General features: G+C 31.1%; 1 protein-coding gene across 4 annotated transcripts in view; it reads right to left on the bottom strand.

Annotated features, from left to right (window-relative positions):
• Positions 1–25,537, bottom strand: part of Glut4EF (Glucose transporter 4 enhancer factor) — a 162,476-nt gene that overhangs the window by 57,654 nt on the left and 79,285 nt on the right. For all 4 annotated transcript variants that reach the window (XM_076398218.1, XM_076398220.1, XM_076398219.1 and 1 more), the window contains exon 4: positions 12,851–13,017. In XM_076398218.1, the coding sequence (XP_076254333.1) occupies positions 12,851–13,017 (167 nt within the window). The remainder of the gene's footprint in view (positions 1–12,850; positions 13,018–25,537) is intronic.

The raw sequence follows: 25,537 nt of genomic DNA, 5'->3' as shown, positions 1-25,537 counted from the left end.
TTAATAAAGCATACTTAAAACATGATTCACCTGCGTATTTATTTCATAGTCCATTCAGTTTCGTTGGTTTTTGTTATTTTGTGGACCGAATTCGATAATTTAATTAATATGAATTTGAAAATATTTTAAGTTGGTTATGATTGCCATAATTAATGAAAAATGATTCCTTTCGGTGATTTAAAATCGAACCAACATGAACATATAATAAGTACAGATTCTTCACAAGAATTATTTTTGACGATAACAAGAAATAACACAATAACATTTAGATACTTCATAGAAAAATAAATAAAATATAAAAATAATTTTATATCATTCAAAATGAAACTGTTATTTTGAAGGCAATACATTGCAGAAATTATCTCCTTCCTTTTCTTTCCCAAAGAAAGTTCGAAAAGAAATGTGTATGTCTCACTTGTGGTTGAAAAAAAGTAAGCTGATATTAGAATGAAATAGAAATTACTTTTACTTAATTAAATACCAATTACATTTATTATATTATGTCATTGTTACTTTCCGAATATTAAAAAACAATGAAATATATTTGGGATCACTATTCTATTCCTTTTTTTCACACTGCCACTTGCCTATGTGCCAATTATTTAAAATTAACTAACCTGTACAGCATAGAGAATCCAACAATTATCTCCGCCCTTTACTCTCTCAAAATTAGTACGGGAAGAAATTCGTTCATCTCCTGTTATCGCTTAATAGAAGAACAGTCAACGTGTGCATTTGACTGAAATAGGAATTACTGACAGTAGACGTTAGTTTTTTTTACTATCGACTAGTTCGACTGTTTTGCGACTATCGAGAGTTTCTATTATTTTCAGTCGATAGTTTCCAAAACTAGTTAAAAAATTAACGGAAAAGTCATTTGTTATAGAGACTGAGTTTTGAATGATTCTCTTGTAAATTATATGTTAACAAGGCACTTAGCAACAATTAATATCAATTAACAACTTGCTATAAATGGTGTTTTGTTAATAAAAAAAATACACATTTCCTATTCCTATTTCAGTAAGTAAACAAATGCAAATAATTATAACTAACATAGTATATAAAAATTATATTTCTGCCTATTGAATGCTGTTGACTTTCACTTCTTCTATAGAGAATTATTAAAGGCTATTATTGTGTAAATTAGAAATCTTTTAATATATTTTTTTACCGTATACGTAATTTACGTTCTTTTCATTTACGTTTGTGCCACATTTTTATCGCACTTTCTATGATTTAAATTCCGACAGCTTAGCAGAATCTCTTGAATAAAACATTCACCTTGTGTCAATAGTTACAGTTACTGAATTACGATTCCCCACTTGCTGCCTTTATGACCCTAATAAATAGATGTTCATTAAACAACTAATTAAGTACACAATGTGATATATAAATATTATTAATGGAGCTAGGGTAATGTTTTAATGATAATTGCAAACATATCGATGTTAATTATGCTTCAAGAAGAAATCCGTTACGATTCTAATGGGTTTTAATCTATTACTTTTTGTACTATATCAATAATCACTATCGAAGTGGGTCAGTACTTTCTTGTGTCGTTCATTTCCGCCATTTGCTGCTAATTATAGACGAGAAGAAAATGTAAGCGAGAACCATGCTCGACACCGATACCGTTTGTTTATATAATGATTGGATCATCGATTATATGATAAATACAATTATGTTTAAGCCATTAGTTCTCAAAACCTTATTGATTTCTAAAAACATTATTTAAACTATATAAAGAACAGGGTTATACATTTATAATAATACAGTTATCTACTCGCTTAAGAAGCCGGATTTTCTTAACTGATCAACAGTAAGTGTATCATCTGTATTAATTATCTATAATGTATGTTCACCAAATGGTATTGGCTTTTTTCTTTCAGAAGTTTGACCTAAATGTTTTTCCCCACGATATTCTTTTTCTAAGCCAAACGGAAGTATTTAGCTAATGAAAATTAATAGTTGCTTCCTCTAGGCATCTACAAATTAAATTTCTATATTCCACTGTAATAAATATGAGCTAAAAATAATTCTGTTCTTGGATCTTTGTTAATTTTGACGACTTTATATCAATTTTCTTTGAACCAGTAACCATCTTGTTATTCCTTGTAATAATGGGTCTATCCATATTTCAATATTTTCTCACTCACTCAGAAATATGAACAGATATTTTTAATGCATTTTAAGACTAAAACTAAAAAAAGTTAATAATGAGATTATCCTAAAAACTCAAGAAAATTATTAACGGCTGTAAAGGAATAAATTTTTATTTAATTGAATGCCCGATCTGCGAGCCCGCTCTATTGTTCCGTGTTTATTACGGAAATCAAATTGATGGTCTGGTACATATATTTTTCTTCTGTGATTACTTTGAACTTCTTGGTGTATAGTTTCCCTAAAACCTTGGATTACAGGTAAGAGGCTTATAGGACGATAAGAGGAAACGTATTCTTACTTTTTCCCAAGTATGAGAATCATAATTATTTGGGCTACTTTAAAAATCCACATTATTAACGCGAAGCACTTTTTTGACAGTTTTATTACATTATTGTTTGTTTTACTTCCCTAACACTAAATTGTTCGAGTGGTAAATTCATTTGAACTGGATTGTTCAGACAGTCAGTTTTTAGACGTTTAGAAAAAAACATCTACTTTTTAAATACAAATACAAATAATTACATTATAACGAAGCACAAAGAATTCCAAAAAGGTGCAGTATAAAAGAAGACCTTTACCAGCCAGCATTACGAGATTAGTTAATTAAATTAGAGAACAAAATGCATGACGGAAAATTGTTCTGCGAATGTTTTATTTACGCAATAAATCATAAAGCAACGCAAGGCAACGAAACGTAGATACAACCGGGTGGCATTGGATGAGAATTTAGCACATACGGATATCAAGGTCCGTTATATTAGGAAAGGATAAAAAAAATCGCAATAGTTTCAATGGAAAACGTGACGCCAAAGTACGGTAGCAACTTCATCGATTAAAATGCGCAACTTAGGGTCAGTCCGTTAATGCAGAATTAATCAGTTAATAGGAGGTTGGCTGTTATATCCTGTTTCGTTTACAGCATTATGTTAACTAGTTAATATTGCCTAATAAAGACACTGTAAAACCATGATTCTGCCATGCCAAAGGGCAAATTGCGGTCACCAAAGATGATATTCCTCGACAAATATAGTCTGGCATATAAGATTCATGGAATTTTTAATTTAAAATATATGTAAATTTTATTTGGGATATATGAATGTGTTTTTAGATGTATTTTTTTACGATTGACTTGATGTATGATATGTTTTTTTTATATTGTAATAATAACTAATAATATATTAATTATAATATTAAATACATCCATAAAATGGAAATTATTTTCCATGAAAGATATTATTAAGATGTGAGAAGCCAAACGAAGCTTTGATCAAGTTTTTAATCAACGATATTTAACAGAGTTTATGTAATCAAATCAGCACAATATTATGCGTTGGCTTGTATAAAAGGCATTCATTCAAAATATTTTCGAGATGGGATCTCCAGTCAATTAGTGTGGTAGCCATTTCTCTCCTTTTTGAATCTTTCTCATTGTATGTAAAGGTTTGGAAATAGTAAATTAATTATCTGCTAAGCTGTCTGAAAGTCTTAAAAAATTTGAGTTAGGTTTTCGTCCAATAAGTCTTGCAATACATTGTCTTCGAACTAGTTTGGACCTCCAGACTCTTCTTTGTCATATATATCAAAATAACCACTTTTGAATCGCGAAATGAAAAACTGATAATTGAAATTTGACGAGACAGTATCACTATAAGGTTCTAAAAGCGTTTAATGAGTTTCGGCAGCAGATTTCTTCAAATTAAGTAACGAAATTAATAAATTAAAGCAATTTTGAGAGATACACAATTAACGTCTGTTTATACACTTTATAATACTAGACAGAAAACTGTTAATTTATGTAGAGAAATGTAAAAACTACGGAATTTAACAGTTAGCTGTTGTTTAGATTGATAAATCGCTTTTTCATCAAAAAATATCGCTCATTAGAATACATGCAACAAATCAATTTATTGACTATTAAATTTATGCAATTACCTGAACAATAAATAGTTTTAAGCAATTTTCAATTGGTAATTAATAGTAGAACTTTGTTTTGGGTGCGTTGGATTATTAGTTGATGTGATATTTTAGTGATTGAGATAAAATGAAAATCAGATAATGTAAGGTATGTTATGGCGTTTAGTTATTGAGAATAAATATGAACTCGACATTTGTTTTTAATCTTGGAGTAAAACAAAAATAAACAATTAATAACGCTTACAACTGTTAGATATATATCTAAATTAGAAAAACAAATATCTTTATAACTAACTGAATATTGACGAATGGCAATCTTAACTTATTTTATGCAAGTTTAGTTGTAAAAGCGTCAATTTAAAATACATACATTCTCATTACATTAGTTCCATAACAAATGATTTGACTCGATGTCATTCATGATTGCATGTCAGCACTAACATTAATATCCTTTCATATTAGAACATAAAAATCACCTTAAAAAATTCAGTACCTCATTTTAAGACGTGAGCATGACATACGGCAGTCGATGCGTTAATTAAAATGCATGACTTACGTGTCGCTGCAATCACAAATTTCAGTCATCATTTTCAGTAAACAGTTATGAGTCGATTAACCAAACGATATAGATCTTGTACATCCGTTCACTCGTTTTCCTAGTCGTTTAATTTACGTGGGATTAAAACCATCCCACAGGGTACAAATTTGCTAGTTTCGCATTTGCAAGAACCACGCATTTCAGCTTTAATTTCTTAATCATTTTAAAGAAAACAAATATTTTGTCTTGAACCTTCCGACAAGATAATCCGCGATGAAACATTATGTAATTGATATTTTCTTAAATTAGAATATGAAATATGAATGAAATAAATAATAAATTAAGTGCTTGCATACATTTTGATCAGCGCCATCTATTACCCTAATTATGGAACTTTTAAAATTGTATTTTCGACATTCATTACTTTTAATTTAAAGAAATCTGGTCGATCAGACGGTTTTAGAAACTTCTAGAGGTGCTGCTCCGTTATATCTCAATTGTTAGTTTTAGCTTAAAACGATTTAAAAGTACCGATTGTCATGTTAAATACAAAAACTGAAATAATAAAATTAAGCTTCTAAAACAGAATAAAACTGTTACTGATAATGTCTACCGACGTCAGTTGAATAACTTAGAGACATATTGTCGCAAAAAAGATCAGTAATAGCCAGTTATAGTTGCAAAGTTATTAATTCGTATTATAAAGTTGAGCCACATATAGCAAAATTTGCAGCTCTGCACTCTTGCAGCTCCAGTGGGTATATGGTTTGCGAAAATGGATGGCTGATTGGATCCTTATCGAAACAACATTGTTTTTTCGACAGGGTTTTTCTCAAGCAATACCCTTTCAAATTTAACATATTACGAGAATACATGTAAACCCTTAATAATTTTTGAATAAAGTCATATCAGATAATTCAACGCATTCGTTGAGTGGAAAATAATGTAATTGATCAATATGATGATAATTTCAGGCTCTAAGTCTTCTTTCATAAATATTATATATATATATATATATATATATATATATATATATATATATATATATATATATATACATATATAATTTAGTTAGTTATATATTTAGTTCTGATTAGCACATTTCCATTTATTCCAAAGTTTATAGCACCCTTTGGATAGTAAAAATACATTTTGTGATTTCCATTTCATGTTTGTTCGCTGATAAGAACATAACGTGTGCCATATATGTGGTGGCTATTACACACCTACATATATAGCTTCTAGTTAGTACTAACCTTAGGATAAGACGTCATTCTAATAAACAGCAGTAATTGGGTCAACAATATAGAAATTTTATACCAGAAAAAATAATCATTTTATTTGCAAGCATGATAAAGGTAAATGTAAATAAAAAAACAAACTTTAAAGGAAACGGGAATCAAACATTGTTTCTAGTTGCCTAAAATCGAAAATTATTTTGTAGAGAATAAAACGGGTTCAAAAAATAGTTTTAGGAAATCGGGACGTATAGATCAAACAGTTTGTATATTCAAATATATTATTGTCATTATAAATCTTCCCTATTAACAAACTAGTTTTTTGATTATTGTATCCATCAAGATTATAGTAGTTCTGAGTAAATACAAAAAGAAAAAAATATATTAAAAGAAGTTTCTTTAGCTTTTACAAAACATTAAAATTTTTTTAAAATAATTTAATGATATAAATGCTCTAATGTGTTTTAATATGGTAATCATATTAATTATGTGTTTTAGGCAAGACTAAACGTTTAAATATTATTTACTATATAGTAAAGAATGTCTTTGTTTGCCATATCTAGTTTTAGCATTATACTATATAACGTTTGTAGTTGGAAGCAACTCGTGATGTCTGATGAATTATGATTCACAGTAAAACCGTCGTTTAAATCACATTTATTGTTAATATTTGCAGTAATTGACACACCAAAAATGTATGCAATGTTATCCTAGGTCAACCACATGATCTTGCAACACATGTTAAATCAAAAATATTTAGAACGACCTTAAGATCAGTCACATTAGAACAGGTTTTTCCTAGAATATATTAATAACTAAATTATGGTTGAAACAATGTTAGGAATTACCGCGAAACAATTTTACGCCCCGTTACGTCGAAGAACTAATTAGAACATACGGAATAATTTTGTATCATTATTTAAAGAATGCCACTGAAGACATTTTTTACGTTAAGGTATTATAAAGATTCGAGATTCGCATTTTATTAACATTCTATACAACCTTTGATCATGTAACCGTAAAAAATAAAAAATGCTTGCAATGAAAATAATCGTACAAGTATTTAAGAATTATTTATATATTATTAATTGACCAATCTGTTGTCAACCAGAGTATGACTTAGCTATTTGGAAGAAATTCTACCCTGTCAACATATAATAAAGTACTGCTGTATAAGAATCCTTATGCCTATACGGACATATGTAACCCAGATATGGGGTTATGCCCAGAAGAGCAATATGGTATCATGGTACTCCAGAAACAGTGATCTCCATGGATATTTGGAAATAGACATTAATAACTTGCCCAGGGTCATGAACAGAGATTTATTCATGATGCCAATGTTCAGATTGAAGAAGACTAAGCCTTTTAATCTGCACATGATACATTTATTATATATTTTTATATTTTGCTCTATTTCCTATGTTGTTAATTGTCATTAATTTTATGCATTCGTTTGTTCTCGCTTCTTTTATTATCAACTTTATTATCTGAATTGAACCGACTGTTTACTGTGAACTTCGTTGCATAGTCCTTACCGACTGACTTTATAATTGACCGACATGACTAAAGTGGTTCATCATCATTTAGTTTTTTTTGCTTTTTCTTACAGGCAATCACAAACGTAAGTATAAAACCGTCATGTCCTGAATGAGATATGAACTTAGAACTTAGAATTCGAACTTGTGCTTTTTCATAAAACATTTCATTTATTACTGGAGAGGTGTATTACATATTTACCAAAAAGTTTTATATGTATTTCATATGATATGTTTTTAATCTGTTATTTTGAAATATTTTGTACAGGGCTATAAATTCATTTTAAGAATTTACAAGAGATGATGTTAAGATGTATTAAATCGTATCGGGTGTATTTGTAACAAACTTCCTATTGATGCCTCACTAACCAGCCTCATTTTTTAGTATATGTCATTCTGTCGAAGTGTGAACAAAAAATTGTTTTACTTCAATTTGAATTTTGAATTTACTTCATTTTTGAAAAGGTGACTGAAGTCACAAAAATGTCATTCTTTAGTATAACGACGCGCGACCGATGTTGCAAAATCGATGAAAACATTAAAATGGGAAGTGCCACCTGCCGTATTATCCAGACCTTTGAGTCGTGACTTTGGTTGATTATCAATTTGATAGCATCAAAAAATAATCATTCTTTCGAGACGGAATCAACAGGTCAATTGAAAAGTCTCCGGCCTACCGTAGTAAAACCCTGTTTTTTATTTGGCAAAATTTTTTTTTATTCAACATAATTCCCTTCAAGGGTAATACTACACTGATTATAGCGACCCTCCAACTTTTCGATACCATTTCTGTAGTACGATTTGTCCTTTGCTTCAAAATAGGCCTCAGTTTCGTCGATCACCTCTTCATTCGACGAAAATTTCTTTCCAGCGAGCATTCTTTTCAGATCCGAGAACAGGAAATAGTCGCTGGCGGCCAGATCTGGAGAATACGGTGTATGAGGAAGCAATTTGAAACCCAATTGATGGATTTTTGACACGGTGCACTTGTCTTGGTGAAGCAGCACTTTCCTTTTGATGTACACGTTCAGTTGATACCTTTAGAGTGTCTGCTATTTCATTCAATTTTTGTTTACGTTCATTCAAAATAATTTTGTGGATTTTTTTAATGTTTTCGTCGGTAACAACCTCTTTTGGGCGTTCAGTGCGTTCACCGTCCTCGGTGCTCATTTGACCACGTCTAAATTTAGCATACCAATCCTTGATGGTTGATTTTCCTGGAACAGTGTCCGAAAATTCGGCATCTAGCCAAGTTTTTGCCTCAAGTGTATTTTTTCTCTTCAAAAAGCATTTTTTTTCACAATAACAAAAGTAGCTTCACTCAAAATGCCATAATTCACAATCTAATGATCCGACGATCTGTCAAATACATACACGCATCTTTTGAGGGTTAGGGCTAACTCAAAACATATGGATTTAATTCTAGTAGCGCCATCTATGGTCAGGCCGGGGACTTTTCAATTGACCTGTTAAATTGCCTGGAAGATGGGAAAAGTAGCGGCAATCTATAGACAATATTTTGAATTAAATACATTGTACTGATTTTCACAATAACGCTTCAAATCTTTTAAATATAATTTGTAGGTCAATACATATTAGTATTTAACAATTATCTGGATATTTAACAAATTTTACATATTTTCTTATAAAATTCTTCTCTATTGTTATATTATATTTTATATGTTGACATAAGGCTATTTGGACTTTTCGAACTAACGATAAATTCTAAATCTGAGTATTTTTAAATAATATTTGTGTCATGTTATGAATAAATAACTTCAAGGAAATTAAAGATAAACCATAAAACGGGAATTTCAGTGATAACATGTCCGTGTATTCCAACTTCCGCAGTTAACGGTAATCAAACTGACAATGAACTAGTTTCCATTTCGTTCGTAGAGGTTCGCACCTTATACGTATTTTTAACGAGGCCAGCCTTTACCATTAGGGCCAAGTTCATCAACCAAGAGCGTCACCTGCCAACATGTATAACAATATGTGTTTTTCGACTTCCTGTTTGTGCTTGCTTTCACGCAGTCACACCCACGGCTAACTTCAAACAGATATTGAACATATATGATACGGAATATTATGGGGTTACGTTAATGATGGCTTTCCTAATTTATTATTTCCTACGAATAAAAATCAAGGTAATATTCATTGTATTTTAACTAATATTCCTGACCTTTATTATGTTACCTTAACACGCAATCACGCGAAATTATTTAAATTAAATTGTTTCAACAACTCTGAAACTGCATCAATTATTTTACGAATAAATATTATTATATATAAGTTAATTTTGTATATCTGGATTGGTAATAATTAGCTTTGTGTTTTATATTGTATATCTGAATTATAAAACTTACAAAACAAATAAAGTCTCAAGGCCAAATAAATTTAAAACGACAATATAAAAATACATTTGAGGTTCAAAAACACAAGCACGATTGTCTTTACATGAAAAATACAACGATCACATTCCAAAAAAAGACTATCACAAGATTTAGTACATTCTTGATAACCCTTGATTGATTTCTAGATATTAAAAAGATCAAAATTTAAGGGAAGCATCTTTTGTTAGTGATTAAAAATAATGCGCGTGTTAGATATATATCAAAAACTATTATAACTGAAGTATTAGCAACGTCTATAATCATTTACTATTTTGGGTTTGCAACATAGATAAGATAGTACGTTTATTTTTGATGTTTATAATTTTTTATAAATCCTTAGTATATTTTCTTATATTTTGTTATTTTATACATTTTATTAATTATTATTACTTTTATTTACTTACGTGTTTAAGGTAACTATAGTTCTCGGTTTTCATTTTCCCCTATTAAATTTTTTACACATTGATAATTTAAGTTGATTAAAAATAAAATGTGTCTTCATTTAATATCGAAGTCCAAGTGAAAAAGTCAGTGCTCTGCGAGAAAATCCAATTATTATTGTTTAAATTGACAATGACATCAAATGCCTCAAAAATGATAACAGTAACAGGATAGAGCTTAAAAAAAATGAAGAAGTGATTGATGAAACTTCAAAAGAGAGAAAGACAAATATTTTGAAAAGAGCTGCAAAGTGTGGTAATTGTATAATTTTTTTAAAAATATATTTTAAAGTCTCCTTTTACCAACTAGCCGTTTATCTGGACTGTACCTATAGTTTAAAGTGGGTTCCGAAACACGGTCCTCAGCATTAAGCCTACCGACTGGCGAGTGACCAACCTTAGAAATCATCCCAGAAGACATCCGGTCTTACCCAGCCTGGTTACTGGCGTGACTGGGATTATTTTCCTTATCGCATTTTACACTCTTGCCTAGGACAATCACAAATTTTAAACAATCACAAACATAAATTTACGACCATGCAGCAAGATGCGAACCCGCGGTTAGCGCAACAGTAGGAGGACCGTCCTATCGTCTTTACCACTGCGCCACCGGCTCTGTGGCTTAAATGTAGCTTCTTATTAAACTGGTGGCTTGAACGATCTAAATGATGCAGAAACTTTGATGAAAAGTTATTTGATACCGTTAATATTATAGACATAACGCAAGTAATGTTGTTACAAATATGTGTGACCTTCTGTATAATCCGATGCGTTTAAAATTTCGTACATAATTGAATCTATAAGTGATTTATGTGGCATTAATTTATCTAAATTAATTCTAGTTAAAATTGTTTCTTATCATCGAATATGACACGCCTAGAATGAAAAACAATATTTGAACCGAACTCGTGTTAATTCAGTTCGGATTAGATTCAGCCTTGAATGACATAGCTTGCGGTCAACGTAAAAGCAAATCAAACCACTTTCTCAAAAAGCAACGCGTCATAAGCTGAGTATCATTTTCATCAGCGTTTAGGCGAACAGAAGGTGTGTCCCATCTGTTTACAAGATCGAGAATTGCCCAGCGTGTTTTTTGTTGTTTTATATGTAGCAACAACTAGTACGTCACTTCATGTGTAAACCTAGTCAGGCGTCGTGTTCCATAGGAACTTATTAGTCATAAATCAAGGATGAATATATTACAGTGTAAAATGTTAATAACAGATACTAATACGAAAGACTTATTTTGCTTATATGTTTATAGCATTACATATTGTTGATTATAACATCAACAGATTAAAATTTACATAATATGTATTATAAAAATTAATATTATGTATGTTATGTATTATTTTACTTCTTGTTAAAGATAAACTAATTACGATACAGTTTTAAGAAATTAACTTAATAAAAAATCATATGAAAAACTGTATGCAGTATGAAATATCTTAAATTAGTCGCTGTAATTACTTAATGAATTTGAAAAAATCTGCTACCGAAGCTCATCAAATATTTTTAAAGACTATGATGATGCTGCTTCATTATAATCCAATTGTCGCCTTTGGTATCAAAAATTTAAACGTGGTGATTCTTGTGCCAATGACAAATAACAGTTTGGAGCGACAAAAAAGTTCGAAGATAATGAATTCCAAGACTTATTGGACGAAAACTCAGCTTAAGCTCTCAAAGAACCTGCAGAAATTATCCAAAAGGAGGGAAAATGGCTGCCATATGAATTTCCATTGCCATACCAGATTTAGTATCACAATTCTAAGCCTAAGAGTCATGGGTTAGTTCAGGAAGGCATAAAATATTGCTGTGCATATGGTAGTATTAACAAGCTGTTAAAACTGATTGAAATTGTTACTGTGAATGTCTACAGACGTCAAGTGAACAAATTGAACAACGTATTGTTGCAAAAAAGACAAGCAATAGCGACTAACGGACGCAAGGTCATCCTCTTTGCATGACAACGCTCGTCCATATATTGCGAAAGTAGTGAAGGATATATTATAACACCTCGAATGGGAACTTCTGTCGTACCCAGTGTACTCACGGCTATATATAGATCGGTGCACCATGACTGGAGTGGCATACGGTTTCGAAATGCTGAAGAAGTGCGAAAACTGATCGATGTTGTTTGGCTGCGATGCAATCATAGACACGGTATCGCCATGTTGAAAGAAAGATGGGAAAAAATTGTAGAAAATTATAGAAAATATTCCGATTCATAGATATTGTATATATAAAAATTATATTGTTTGTTAATAAAATTATCGAAAGTAACTTCTCGAAAATATCCTTAGTTCAAGCATCTTGGATTTCTTTTGGTACAAGAATAATTCGACTCTTACCTTATGTATGATGGAAACAAGCCGCTTTAAAAAAATGAAAACGACAAGTAAGCTGTAGGTTATCTTCTCTAAATGTTATATCATACGAATGCCAAACCGACTAATCCCTTCTTTAGGTATAGACTACCAACGAAAATAAATATTAAGGGGTTATACTTAAAATACTCTTTCGTTTTTTATTGGAGTATGTCACAACTCCATTCCATTTTTAGATAAGGAAAGAAAAGTAATACTAAATGTGTTAAAGAGCTAGAGCAACTTTCTCTTACCTTCTTTTTTCGCGGTTGATCTTCTCCTATATAATCCATAACGATGCCTTCATCGGATACCGAGCTAAAAGAGTTCATGGGTGAATTAAATGGTGGTGGGGAAGGCGTTGAGCGAAATGAAGCTGAGCTGCTGTTACTGCTTCCCGGTGACGTTCCATAAGAAAAAGCTGAAAATAAAAAAACAAAATAATCACTAAGACACAAACATCGATTACTGCTCATTTGTATCGTTAACGTAAACTGAGTTAATTAGAAAATTAGCGGGTCTTGTTTTTATTTTATCGCGTTTATTGAGGAATTGGATTTCGTTGCACCGTTAGCCAGCAATAAATTTCAACATAATTAAGTGACTAATTGAGATTTCTCGGGTAAACAAAGAGCACGATTGCCAATCAAATTTACTTGGCACAACTGTTATTAGTATGCGTTTACGAGAAATCGCTTCAATCTCTGTTTAATTATAAATTATATGTAAAACGACATTGTGGTTTCTTTTTGTCTTAGATGCATGTAATGAGATAATAATATATTGTCTTCAAACATCTGTTCGAACTGTATACACGTGTAAACCGAATAACAAATAAATTATACGTGTAGATTGTATTAGATAATATTACGCATAGAATATTTAAATTCATTTAAAACTCATAACTATTTAATTACTTTAGGAACGGTAATTAATACGGTAATAATAAACTTAACTGATTCTTTACTTAATAGAGTATTTAATGTTGCGATTAAAAATATCAAAATTTATTTATTTTTTCAGTGCATTGCTTGGTAATTTATAGTAATAATGTTTACGTGTTAACACTGCTGTTTTTTTTTTCCTAATATACTTCACTGTTCTACTAGGTCAAATGGTTTGATTCTTTAAGTGTGCGTCCTGCACTGATTCAAGAGTTGCAATACATCACTATTAACATGAGAGTCTTTCTTCTCTATGTGTGAATCTCTTGATTTCTCGAATAACACCAGGTATCTGAAGATCTCGGTATAATAATTATAAGCAAGCAATTATAAGTAAGCATTAATTATATTGCTATATTATCTAGGTACATCTACGATACTTGTTAGTTCTTTTCGTTACTTTTCGAGGAATATCCCCACATCTAGATTCCATAGGTCTATATTAGGTATTTTTCCAATATTTTTCTATATTAGTTATATTTTTAAAGCAATACTCAAAGGCTAAAGCCTTTCATTTTATCACATTTTTTATCAGTTTTATTAAATATAATTTGCCTTTATCTGTTCTGATGTTCTTCCTAGTTTTCGAGATAGCTTCTCTGATAATCTTTAAAGTCCTATTAACATAGATTCAACTTTAATATTGTCAAACATCTCAAGTTTGTGTTTTTTCATTCAGACAATAACAAAAAGTTTGGCTGAACTGAATCAAGCAAAAAGGGTAGTTGCAGAATGATATATGTTCATAATTCCCTTTTAGGTTGGTAGTTTCGAGTTAGTGATGCGTAGAAAGTTTAGTGACTAATTAATCTGAATACTTAATAGAGGTTTTTTTTGTAATTTCTAAAAATACTAAAATTATAATTGATTTGTCTGAATAACAGACCAAGAAAATTAGTTGGGTATTAAAAATAAATCTATAAGTTGCATCAGCTAATACAAAATTAATATTACCTTTCGTATGAGATATTGATTGCCTTGGTTTTCTGATATCAGATTACTATATACAACGATTTGAGATTAAAGTACTTCCTGTAAAAATAAGTTTTTTTATTAAATATAAAAATGTTATATTTCTTATAGCAAGATTCATAAAAGTTTAGTTCCTGCATTTGATTATATGATTTCTAGAATTGGTGAGATGTGAATCTGAAGTAACGAGATATGAATACGGAAGATAAAGAGGGTCTTTAGTTAACTCTACTAAGACTTAACAGCAGTTTTTACAACGATCTTATGATTTATAAATCTCAATAGTAGTTTGCTGCCCAACACTGGTTCGTTGGTTTTATTGAAATTTAAATTGATTGAAAAACAAAAAAGGCGAAGTGACGAATATGTTGGATGTTGAAACTGTTCTTATTTTAACTCACTGAGCTTAGCGATAGTTTTTTCAACAGTTATTATTATAACTGTTAATTAAGTTGTTACAATAATTAGAAAATCTAATTTATTGCTTTTTAAAGTCTTTTTGTTTTTATTATTGAAATGTTCTCATACCTTCCTTGCAGAGTCCTAAAATCCCTTGTGGCTTTAAAATTTTTGGATCGAGTGTTGAATAATGATCTCCACGAACTTATCGCAGAACTTAGTAATATTCGATAAAATAAACAGTCTACAGTAAACAGTGCTTAGTAGCTACGAGATTACAGAAAGTACACACATAAATGACTCATGTTTTGGGAAAAAGTAGTATTAAATGACGTTTAGTGTCTTGGGAAATCATGTTTCAAAGATAAAAGAGGAAAATATTTGAATTACTCATATCAATTATTATATTCCTGTTCGCTAATTCTCAGCGCAGCCTCTTTCTTTTCATAAGATACTTCTCGCTTTCTTTTTCATCCACATACATCCGCTCTCTCATATGATAGGGTATATACCCTATCATATCAAACATTTTAAGTAATATTGTGAATTCACATACAGGGCCTTCATCAAATGAGCCAAATAATTTTAGACGATTTTGAAAATGGATAGTTTGAAAGATATATATGCATAAAAAGATCTTCTAAAAAGAAGAAAGAGGAGAAGATAGGACCAAAAAAGTTTCCTTAGCTGTTTCTTTAAGGAAGGACACACCGTAGTGGAAGAACAAACATAAAAAGCGGCCTTTTACTGCTAAGCTAAAATAAGGAAAATGTGTATAGGAGAAACTGATGGACGGAGAATATTCAGGTTCCTTATCCATTGCTAATCACTCAGACGCCGTGATGGACACTTGATTAAATAGGTTAATCTAATCAAGGGAACTCCAGTATCAGAGTTGCCGTTGAATGAACCGATATCAACTACGCAAATGTAGTTTTTCAGGCTGTATGGTTTCAGCATGTATAGCTTTGAAGTTTAATGTCAGTAGAATAAAACGACATACAATGACATGTCAAATCATAATGATGATTGCGAAGTCATCATTTGCTGGTGGAGACTTACGGTGACCATGCTATAAATTTTCTATTCTTTCATTCAAGAAGAAATTTAAAGTTTCAAAACGTTTCAAGATGCGAAACTGCAAGTGTTATTGGATGAAGACCGAACCCAAATTTAAAAACAAATGGCAGAATTGAAGTAAAATGCCTCGATAATTCAAAGGACAAACTTTTTTATTGGGATGGCATCCGTAAGTTGCCTAAAAAATAGACAAGATGTAGATAGTTTAAAGTCCCTCTCAGCTACGCTATCTCCTTCGCCTTATATCACACACCCTCTCTAAATGTAGCACCGATGGTACTTAGTCTCAACTATTCGGTAATTGTAGTGTAACGATGGAATCGAAAACTAAATTAATTCTGTGCATATTCCATGAACGTTAATTCATCAGTTTCCAAAAATATGAGAAAATTTATAACCGCTACAGACGACAAATCGAATTTGTAACAATAAATAGTAATGTTGAATAAATTATTATTCGCAATTACATAATATTTAATGTATTAATCCGTAATAAACTGAAATACCAGAACTAATTCTATTTTTTGGCCACAAGTAATTAAAGCACCATAAAACGTCGGCACGTGTACGGACGAACAGATATAATTTAACATGCACCAATGGTAGTCGCATAGCAACGTGCATTATTCGCTAATTTTGTTTCATATATCGACACGTGTAAGAGCCCGACTCGGATATTTGCGCTCGTGTCGTTATGCGATTTTTTACTGTATTGTTGATGGCATCGTCATATTCATTTTGTTATGGTGTAGTTATTTTATTGTGTCGTTAACGTGCATATCGAAACCGAATTATACGCCATGTCTTACAGCATTTTCGATATTGAGATATGTCATGATAATTGCTCGGGATCCGTTTCTAGAGAAATCGATTTAGGTGTAATTTACCGAAAATTTAATTAAAAATATTGGTTTATAGTGTGTGTATGTATATTAGTGATTATCTGCTGCCTGGATTCCGAACCATTATCGTCGGCTTAACCTTATCGAGTGAGAACTCTACCAATTGTAGAATGCATCCGATCACACCCGGTCTGGTTACTGGTATGATTGGAGTTTTTTTGGATTATTGGATTTTACACCCTTGACTGGTCACTACTAGCTATATTTTTTCTGCATTGCCCTGATTTAGCAGCCCTATTTCATGTTTTGGAGCGAAATCTTGAAAAACTTCATATAGTTTATTTTTTCGTTACGTAACTATAAGCATTGGTAGTTAATCGAAGAACTTTGTTTTGCTGGTCTTGGATTACTAGTTGGTTTGATGTTTTAGTGCAATCCCATATTTGAACAACATAAGTTATACACAAGCAAGACGAGTGTGGGATAAATACATTAGAATATATTTCGCAAATTAAAATCAAATAAGACAATATAAACTAAAGTTAAGAGTAAATTTTCTGTGTGTTGTCCATTAGCTGTATTGCTTCTACGTTGCTGTACTTTGGTAACCTTATTTCATGTATTTAATTATATTAGAGTCAAATAACTTCGTAAATCCATTTGATTTTGACGTTATCATATACTTTGTATGTTGGTTACGTAGTTAACCGAAGAACTTTGTTTTGACAGCCTTCGATTATTGGTCGGTTTGATGTTTTAGTACAACTTTATATTTGAACCTCATAAGCACGACGGATGTGGGATAAATATATGTTCCCTAAAGTAAAATCAAATTAAACTATTTAAGCTAAAGCTAAGTGTAAATTTCTTGTGTGTTATCTAATAGCAGTATTGCTTCTACGTTGCTATGATTTAATAACATTATTTCTTGTTTTAGGTCGAAATCTTGAATAAGTTCGTAAATCCATTTGATTTCGCCATCATCATATAGTTTATAGGTTGGTTATGTACCGATAAGCATTGGTAGTTAATTAATGGAAGAACTTTGTTTTGTCAGCCTTGGATTCTAGTTGGTTTGATGCTTTAGTGCAATCCTATATTTAAGCTACATAACTTAACAGTTCAGTCCCCGGCCTACCATAGTAGAACAAATTTTTTTGGCAAAATTAATTTTTTTTATTCAACGTAATTCGCTTCAAGAGTGATCAAGTAGAGTTTCAAGTACGATTTGTTCTTTCCTTCAAAATAGGCCTCAGTTTCGGTGATCACCTCTTCATTCGACGAACATTTTTCCCAGCGAGCTTTTGAGATCTGTGTACGGGAAATAGTCGCTGGAGGCCAGATCTCGAGAATGCGGTGGATGAAGAAGCAATTCGAAGCCCAATTCATGGGTTTTTGCCACCATCTTAACTGATTTATGACACGGTACATTGTCTTGGTGAAGCAGCATTTTCTTTTCCTTCAAATGCGACCGTTTTCGGCGATTTCGTCCATCAAACGGTCCAATAACGCTATGTAATAGTCCCTGTTGATGGTCCTTCCTTTTCAAGGTAGTCAATGAAAATTAGTCCATGCGCATCCCAAAATACAGACGCCATGACCTTGCCAGCCGACTGTTGCCTTTTCCCACGCTTTGGACGGGTTCATCGTGTGCAATCCGCTCGGATGATTGTCGATTGGATTTCGGGGTGAAATGATGGAGCCATGTAGTCATATATCGACGCAAAAACTCGGGTTTATTACGCTTGATCATCTTCAAACACTGCTCCGAATCATCAACTCGTCTTTAGTTTTGGTCAAAAGTGAGCTTGCACGGACCCACTTTGCACAAAGCTTTACCATACCCAAATGTTCGTGAATGATATGATGTACACGTTCAGTTGTTATCTTTATAGGGTCTGCTATTTCATTCAATTTGAATTTACGGTCATTCAAAATCATTTTGTGGATTTTTTAAATGTTATCGTCGGTAACAACCTCTTTTGGGCGTCCACTGCGTTCACCGTCTTCGGTACTCATTTCACCACGTCTAAATTTAGCATACCAATCCCTGATGCTTGATTTTCCTGGGGCAGTGTCCGGAAACTCGGCATCAAGCCAAGTTTTTGCTTCAACTGTATTTTTTCCTTTTAAAAAGCAATATTTTATCAACACGCGAAATTCCTTTTTATTCATTTTTTCCACAATAACAAAAGTTGCTTCACTCAAAATGCTATCATTCATAAACTAATGATCCGACAGCTGTCAAATTTATACACGCATCTTTTGAGGGTTAGGGCTAACTAAAAAACCAATGTATTTAATCCTAGTAGCGCCATCTATCTGGCAAATCGGCAACTTTTCAATTGACCTGTTATAGACAAGCAAGACAAGCGTGGGATAAATACATTAGAATATATTTCGCAAATTAAAATCAAATAAGACTATATAAGCTAAAGTTAATAGTAAGTTTCTTGCATATTATCCAGTAGCTGTGTTGTTTCTACGTTGCTACGATTCACCTTATTTCTTGTTTTATGGCGAAATCTCGAATAACTTCGAAAATCCACTTGATTTCGATGTCATCAAATAGTTTATACGTTGCTTACGTAGCTACAGGCATTGTTAGTTAATCGAAAAACTTTTTTTGCCAGCTTTGGTTTTTACTAATTGGTTTGATGTTTTAGTTTTCTTTTAGTTTGGCGAATAAATCACTTTCTCTGATATTATATCAAGTTGAGAACATCTTTCGACTAACCAGTACAGTTCTTTAATTTTGAGACTGATCTGCTCTTCTTTCTGACTAACGTGATGTTTCCAATTTAACTTACTATCGAGATAGATGCCTACTGGCTACTAAGACAGCTATTTTAAAAATTAATTGGTTTTGATTAGATTGTTACAAATACGCACTAATTAGTAGCAAACTTATATAAGGTATAAAAGTTACCAAATATATACGTGTTACAATTAGATTATAACAATTAGATTAATATTGGCAATAATACTCTTGTTTATACAGTTAAAAATTGTTAAGTACCATCTGGAAGAGATTTTACGTAAGCGCATTATTATATTATTCTATTAAAAATACCATGCGCATGCGCTTAAAAGATTCGTGATCCATTAAATCTAGGCACAAAAAACGTTTTATTTATTTACAAAAAAAATTAAAACACCGTGGAACTATTTATGGATTAGTTTTCTGTTATGTTCGATTTCTTAGATAGGGTGTACTTTACTAGTTTAAAATAATTTCTCGCAGTTGAATAGTAAGATAACTAAAAAACGATTATCATGATACAAAGAATACCACCGAGAGGCCTCTTATAGGCGTTCAAAAACCACCACAGTGCAAATGAACATTATTCTGCTGAAAAATAAATTAATTTCTACTATAAATATAAATCCGTTTTTTTATGTCTGTTTAATTTTAAGGAACTAATCAACCTAGTATTATATAAGATGGGCCATCTATCGTTTATTTAAGTGTTTATTATTATAACGTTGGCAACACTACCACTCTATCAAATTTTTACTCTTAGAAGTCTCCATAGCCGTGTTGTTTTCTAAGCCTTTAGTCAACAGTGCACAGCTTGAAACTCATGCCGTTACATTATCTTTATAGAGGTATATCAACCGAGCTACACATGATGCTATAAAGAATCAATAATATATTGGAATAGTGGGTTAAGAAATACGCGACTTATTCTCCGTGGAATCAATACGCTAGAAATCTAGAAATGTTCTAACGACATATTATTAATATTAATTATAATATCTACGTATGCATAATTGTAAAACTAATTACAAACCAACTGACTTGCCATTAAAGCAAATCCAGTTTTTTAATGTGAAAATAAATTAAATTACATTATTAAAATATTTTACTTTGCACGTTCTCACTTACACGTCTTAAAACTAATTGAAAATTAATTTAAAACTATTCTTAAAGTCAAGATAATTACTCAGTAATTGTGATTATTGACACCTATAACCGTGTTAATTGATGTAGTTAAAATTTTGGTTAATTTAAGTTCTAGTTCTGGAAGATGATGAACAATCTACATCACGAGTGAACATCAACAACTATGATGAACAATTCACAAAATAGAACATAGAACTTTCTTAACAAAAATTATGTTCTAGTCGTATATTGCAACATAAAGAAACTTGCAACATAACGGAGCGTTGTTGCAAAATTAACATCTTCATAATTAGTATGATTTATAACAATGGTTTAACTTTAAGAGAGACGATCATAATAACAGGCCATTAAGACAAAATATCTACCTCCATTTTGAAACTCAGCTAATTAAAAGGCAAGACAAAAAAGATAATTGGCCATATTTCAAAAAAACTGGAAAAATATAAAAATATGATATAATAAAAATAATAGGTAACAGTATAATTTATATTTATTTTATACTATAATGTATATATTTTTATTAAAAGAACATTATAACTTTTATTTAAATGTACTTTAATCAGATATTACATTGCTGTTATTAGTATTAACACTGGGATTAGAGATCATCATGAAATATCATTTTCTTTACTGCTATTGTTATTTAACTCTTTATTCGAATATATATATTTATTCATTACTATACTGTACCACCTGTGAATATGTCATCATTTTTAAATCTTAATAAAACTGAACGGAAAACGATTAACATAGCAATAATGTCGATTAACTTTTTCAATCGCTGTTATGTAGGTGACTAATTTAATAAATTACACCACAAAGAACCTACGAGTTCAACGTCCCGGGAACCATTTTACACGTGAATATTATTGCTCAGTTGTGAATACATTTTATCCAATGTCAATGTGATATGCGGGTTTTGTGTCCTATATATCACCACATCGATGCACTAAACTATTTCGTGAACAATTCAACTTTTCAAATCTATTCAGCGTCAGAGTTTAATATATGGGTGTCATTGTGTTATAAAACCGCAACAACAAGACATTCAATTTGCGTTTACTACTACATGATTGTATTATTTGTAATAATATATTTATATTACTAGGATATTTCATATTGTCATTATTTCTAAGAAATATTACAGAGTGAAAATCATTTGCACGCACATAAAATTCAAACGGATTATCCACATTTATTTCATCTCCTTGAATTAGGGGTGTTGGCCACCGAAAAAATATCGATATTTCGATATATCGATATTTAAAAAAATATATATCGAAGGAAATATCGATATATCGAAGGAAAAAAATGACGACATTTAAAAAAAATAAAAATACTCAAATGTTAGCCTACAAAATATATATGTTTTCTAAATCTCGTAAAGAATAACGATATTTTTGAAAGGTTTTTTAACAATTATATTTAAACTATTTTGAAAAAATATCGGGTAATAAATATCGATATTTTTTTCAGAATATATCGATATGTCGATATATCGATATTTTTTCGGCATCCCTACCTTGAATGTATTAATATGAACGTTTTTTTTCAATCTATTAAAATATTCCTAAATTCAATCTCTGAATTAAATGAATTAATTTTGCTTTCTCGATTTTACTCTTTATCGAATGATGGGCCATCCCCATAGTTAGCCATATATTTATAGAGTACTAAATATCCAACGATGCCAAATTAGGTATATAGAATGGTTACAGAAGTATATGTGTTGTGTTTTTCATAGAAAGTCTCATAGAACCAATTCTGAGTGAAATAAAATACTGGCATATAATTTCAGCTTCTTCGATAATCATTAAGGTTAGAGTTGTTTGGGTAATGAAGAGTTGATGTTATGCGGAAAATGTGAAAATATTATACCGCAGTGTGAACCAATTCTGTATTATTATGGTGGAAAAAAAAACAAAGGTTACTAGTTCATAATTCCGGAGTCTTAGGGTACATAACCAAACGACACATAAACAGCTTGGTTGACGCAATGGTAAAGGTGACATGACCGTCCTCCTGCTGTTGTGACAGTAGCGGGTTTGAATCCTTAGGCAAGAGTGTACAATACGATAAGGAAAATTATCTGTCACGCCGGTAGCCAGACTGGGTAAGACCGGATGTCTTCTGGGATAATTTTTAAATTGGTAACTCGCCAGCCGGTAGGCTTAATGCCGAGGACCGTGGTTCGGAGGCCAACAGTAGCTTCAGTCTAGATAAACCCTAGTTGGTAAAAAGGAGACTCCAAAATATATTTAAAAAAAACGGCGCATAACACTCGAATTATATTCCTTGTTAACAGCTTGACCCGGTTTCATAGTAAACAACACCATGATTTTTACGTCTTATTATTTTTTCATCACAGTATTATATTACAACAATGTTATAAACGGAATATTTTTATGGAATATGTTTTAAAATAACCATAAGCTTATAGTAAAATTCGGTCATGAAATCATAGACTCTATAAGGAAGTAAATTGGTGCTATTAAAAAAGGAATGTGTGCACAGTCTCACTAAATTTAACACATCTTAAGGTCACTGTCGTTAGCATTCAATAGATGGCCATGGATTTTAAGGTCGTGCAATTTTATACAGAGTGCATTCTATTATTTTAAGTAGACTTCATGGTTCTTTAAATAATTAAAGGTATTTCCTTTTTTAGATAATGCGCATATAAATATGGTAATGTGTTCGTATAACGAAAATTAATATGTTAATAGTCGAACTATACTGTCATTATTTAAACAACAAGGTTTGTTAATATTTTTGGCATATTTGTAGACAATAGTCAATATTTGGGATAGAAGAATGAAACTAAAAAAGAGGATATGAAAAGAAAATAATAAAAACAAGTATAAATTCATGGAATTATTACGAGAACTCGGTGGTTCGGAATCCAATGGTTTTGACGTTTCTCTACATCAAAAAATAGTTTTATATTTAACATAATTCCATCAGTCAGTGTATACGGACGCTAATCGTGGAGCGTCCAAAATTATGCTTTCAACATTAATTATTTTTGTTGTTTGACTTGAAGATACTTGCTGCCGAAGTTCATCCAACACTTTTAGAAAGTTTCATTTTTTAATTTCAGATTTCAGATTCTGATGTTAACTATAAAGAACCGTCTGGTGCATCAAAAAGTTCGAAGACAATGATTTCCAACATTTAACTTGAATTAGCTCATCTTCCAAAGAACTTTCCCACAGCTTAGCAGTTTATGAAACAACTATTTTCAAATGTTACGTTACGTTTTTAAAGAAGGAAAACCGACTATCGACGATTTCAGTGCTTGTCAGGAATATAAGAAGAGTTTTCTGTGACGTGGTGTGGTTGGTAAAGAAGAGTGGATTTCCCAAAGAGCCATCCACATCGATACAAAATCCGAATATTCATAGCTACAAAGTTTCCAAGTTGTTAAAACCGAATTAATCCCTTACTGCAGATATCCACCGCCATCAAATAAATAAATTGGAGGACGCAATAGCGAGTAATAGATGCAAATTCGTTCTCTTACACGACAACAATTGGCTACACGTTGCAGAGGTCCAATAGAAAGTTCTTCAGCAACCAGCGTACTAGTCGACATAGCATTTCCTTATTACCATTTATTCCGATCGATGCAGCCTATAATGGTTTCGAAGTGCTGAAGAATTTCGGAAATGGATTGATGATTAGATCGTTGCCAAACATGGGACAAAGTTTTGGAAAACGTTGGAACACATTTTGAGTAATACATATTGTACCAGTTTTACTTAATAAATTACTTTTTATATCGAAATAATGATCAAAGTACATACAAGCATCTAATAATTTCGGGAATTTACGATAAATCGATATCTTATCTGATACTTCTGTTCCTATAATTACGTCAAAGCTCTGCTAGGATTACTTTTTATAGCATACTATATTTTGATGAATTGTTATCGTCATATTTTTTTAGCTTCAAAGATATCGAATATCAGCGAACAAAAGAATAATTAAGGACTGCTTTATTTTTCTAATTTTAAAAGCTATTTAACGTTATTGAAGTGAATATTTTTAGTGAATATATATGCTTTATTGATATATTAGCAATAGTTGATAGTTGATAAGCACAATCCTGGAAATGTTTAAATGAAACAAAATCGTATGCAATTGCTTAGGAACCAAACATAAATCGTTGCAAAAACATAAACATATCAATATCCATTTGCAACATATCAACATTCGGTTACATATTGCAATATCCGTGAAAATCTGAACAGTATTAATAACAATAATAATGTATACATAATAATTTACATTATAGCCTTGATTTGCCAAAAATAATCAGTAATTCATTGTTTTAAAACACGAAATTAAACGATAAGCGATATTCTAAATAAATAAAACAATTTAAGACAATGAACTAATGTGCATGTGCACCGGTTCTCTTGTTGTTATAGTAACAAAGGAAATAATCCTACGAAAAATGAATAATATCCGTCGTAAAAATATAATCGTTAAATCCTTATTGACCTCGACAGTATTACTAATAACGCAAGGAACAAAAGGTTGACGTTTTTGTTATAGGAGATATATCAAAATACATACGTGAATTCACTTTATTGTATTGCATATTAATATCTAAAAATATCAATATTTAAGAATTAAAAAATGCCTGTAATATCAGATTTATGCAAGAGCAAAAGTTATAAACAATACACGAGTAATATAAACAAATTATTTATCTTTTTTATATGTATGGGGCAATGACTTGAATTAAAACTATTCAAAATATCCAAAAAGTACAAAACATTTAGAAAAACT

This window comes from Rhynchophorus ferrugineus, unplaced genomic scaffold (genome assembly GCF_030347505.1).
Source record: "Rhynchophorus ferrugineus isolate W39M unplaced genomic scaffold, kcgeb_rfMv2 rfM3, whole genome shotgun sequence".
NCBI lineage: Eukaryota > Metazoa > Arthropoda > Insecta > Coleoptera > Curculionidae > Rhynchophorus > Rhynchophorus ferrugineus.
This window is presented reverse-complemented; position numbering and strand designations above follow the sequence as displayed.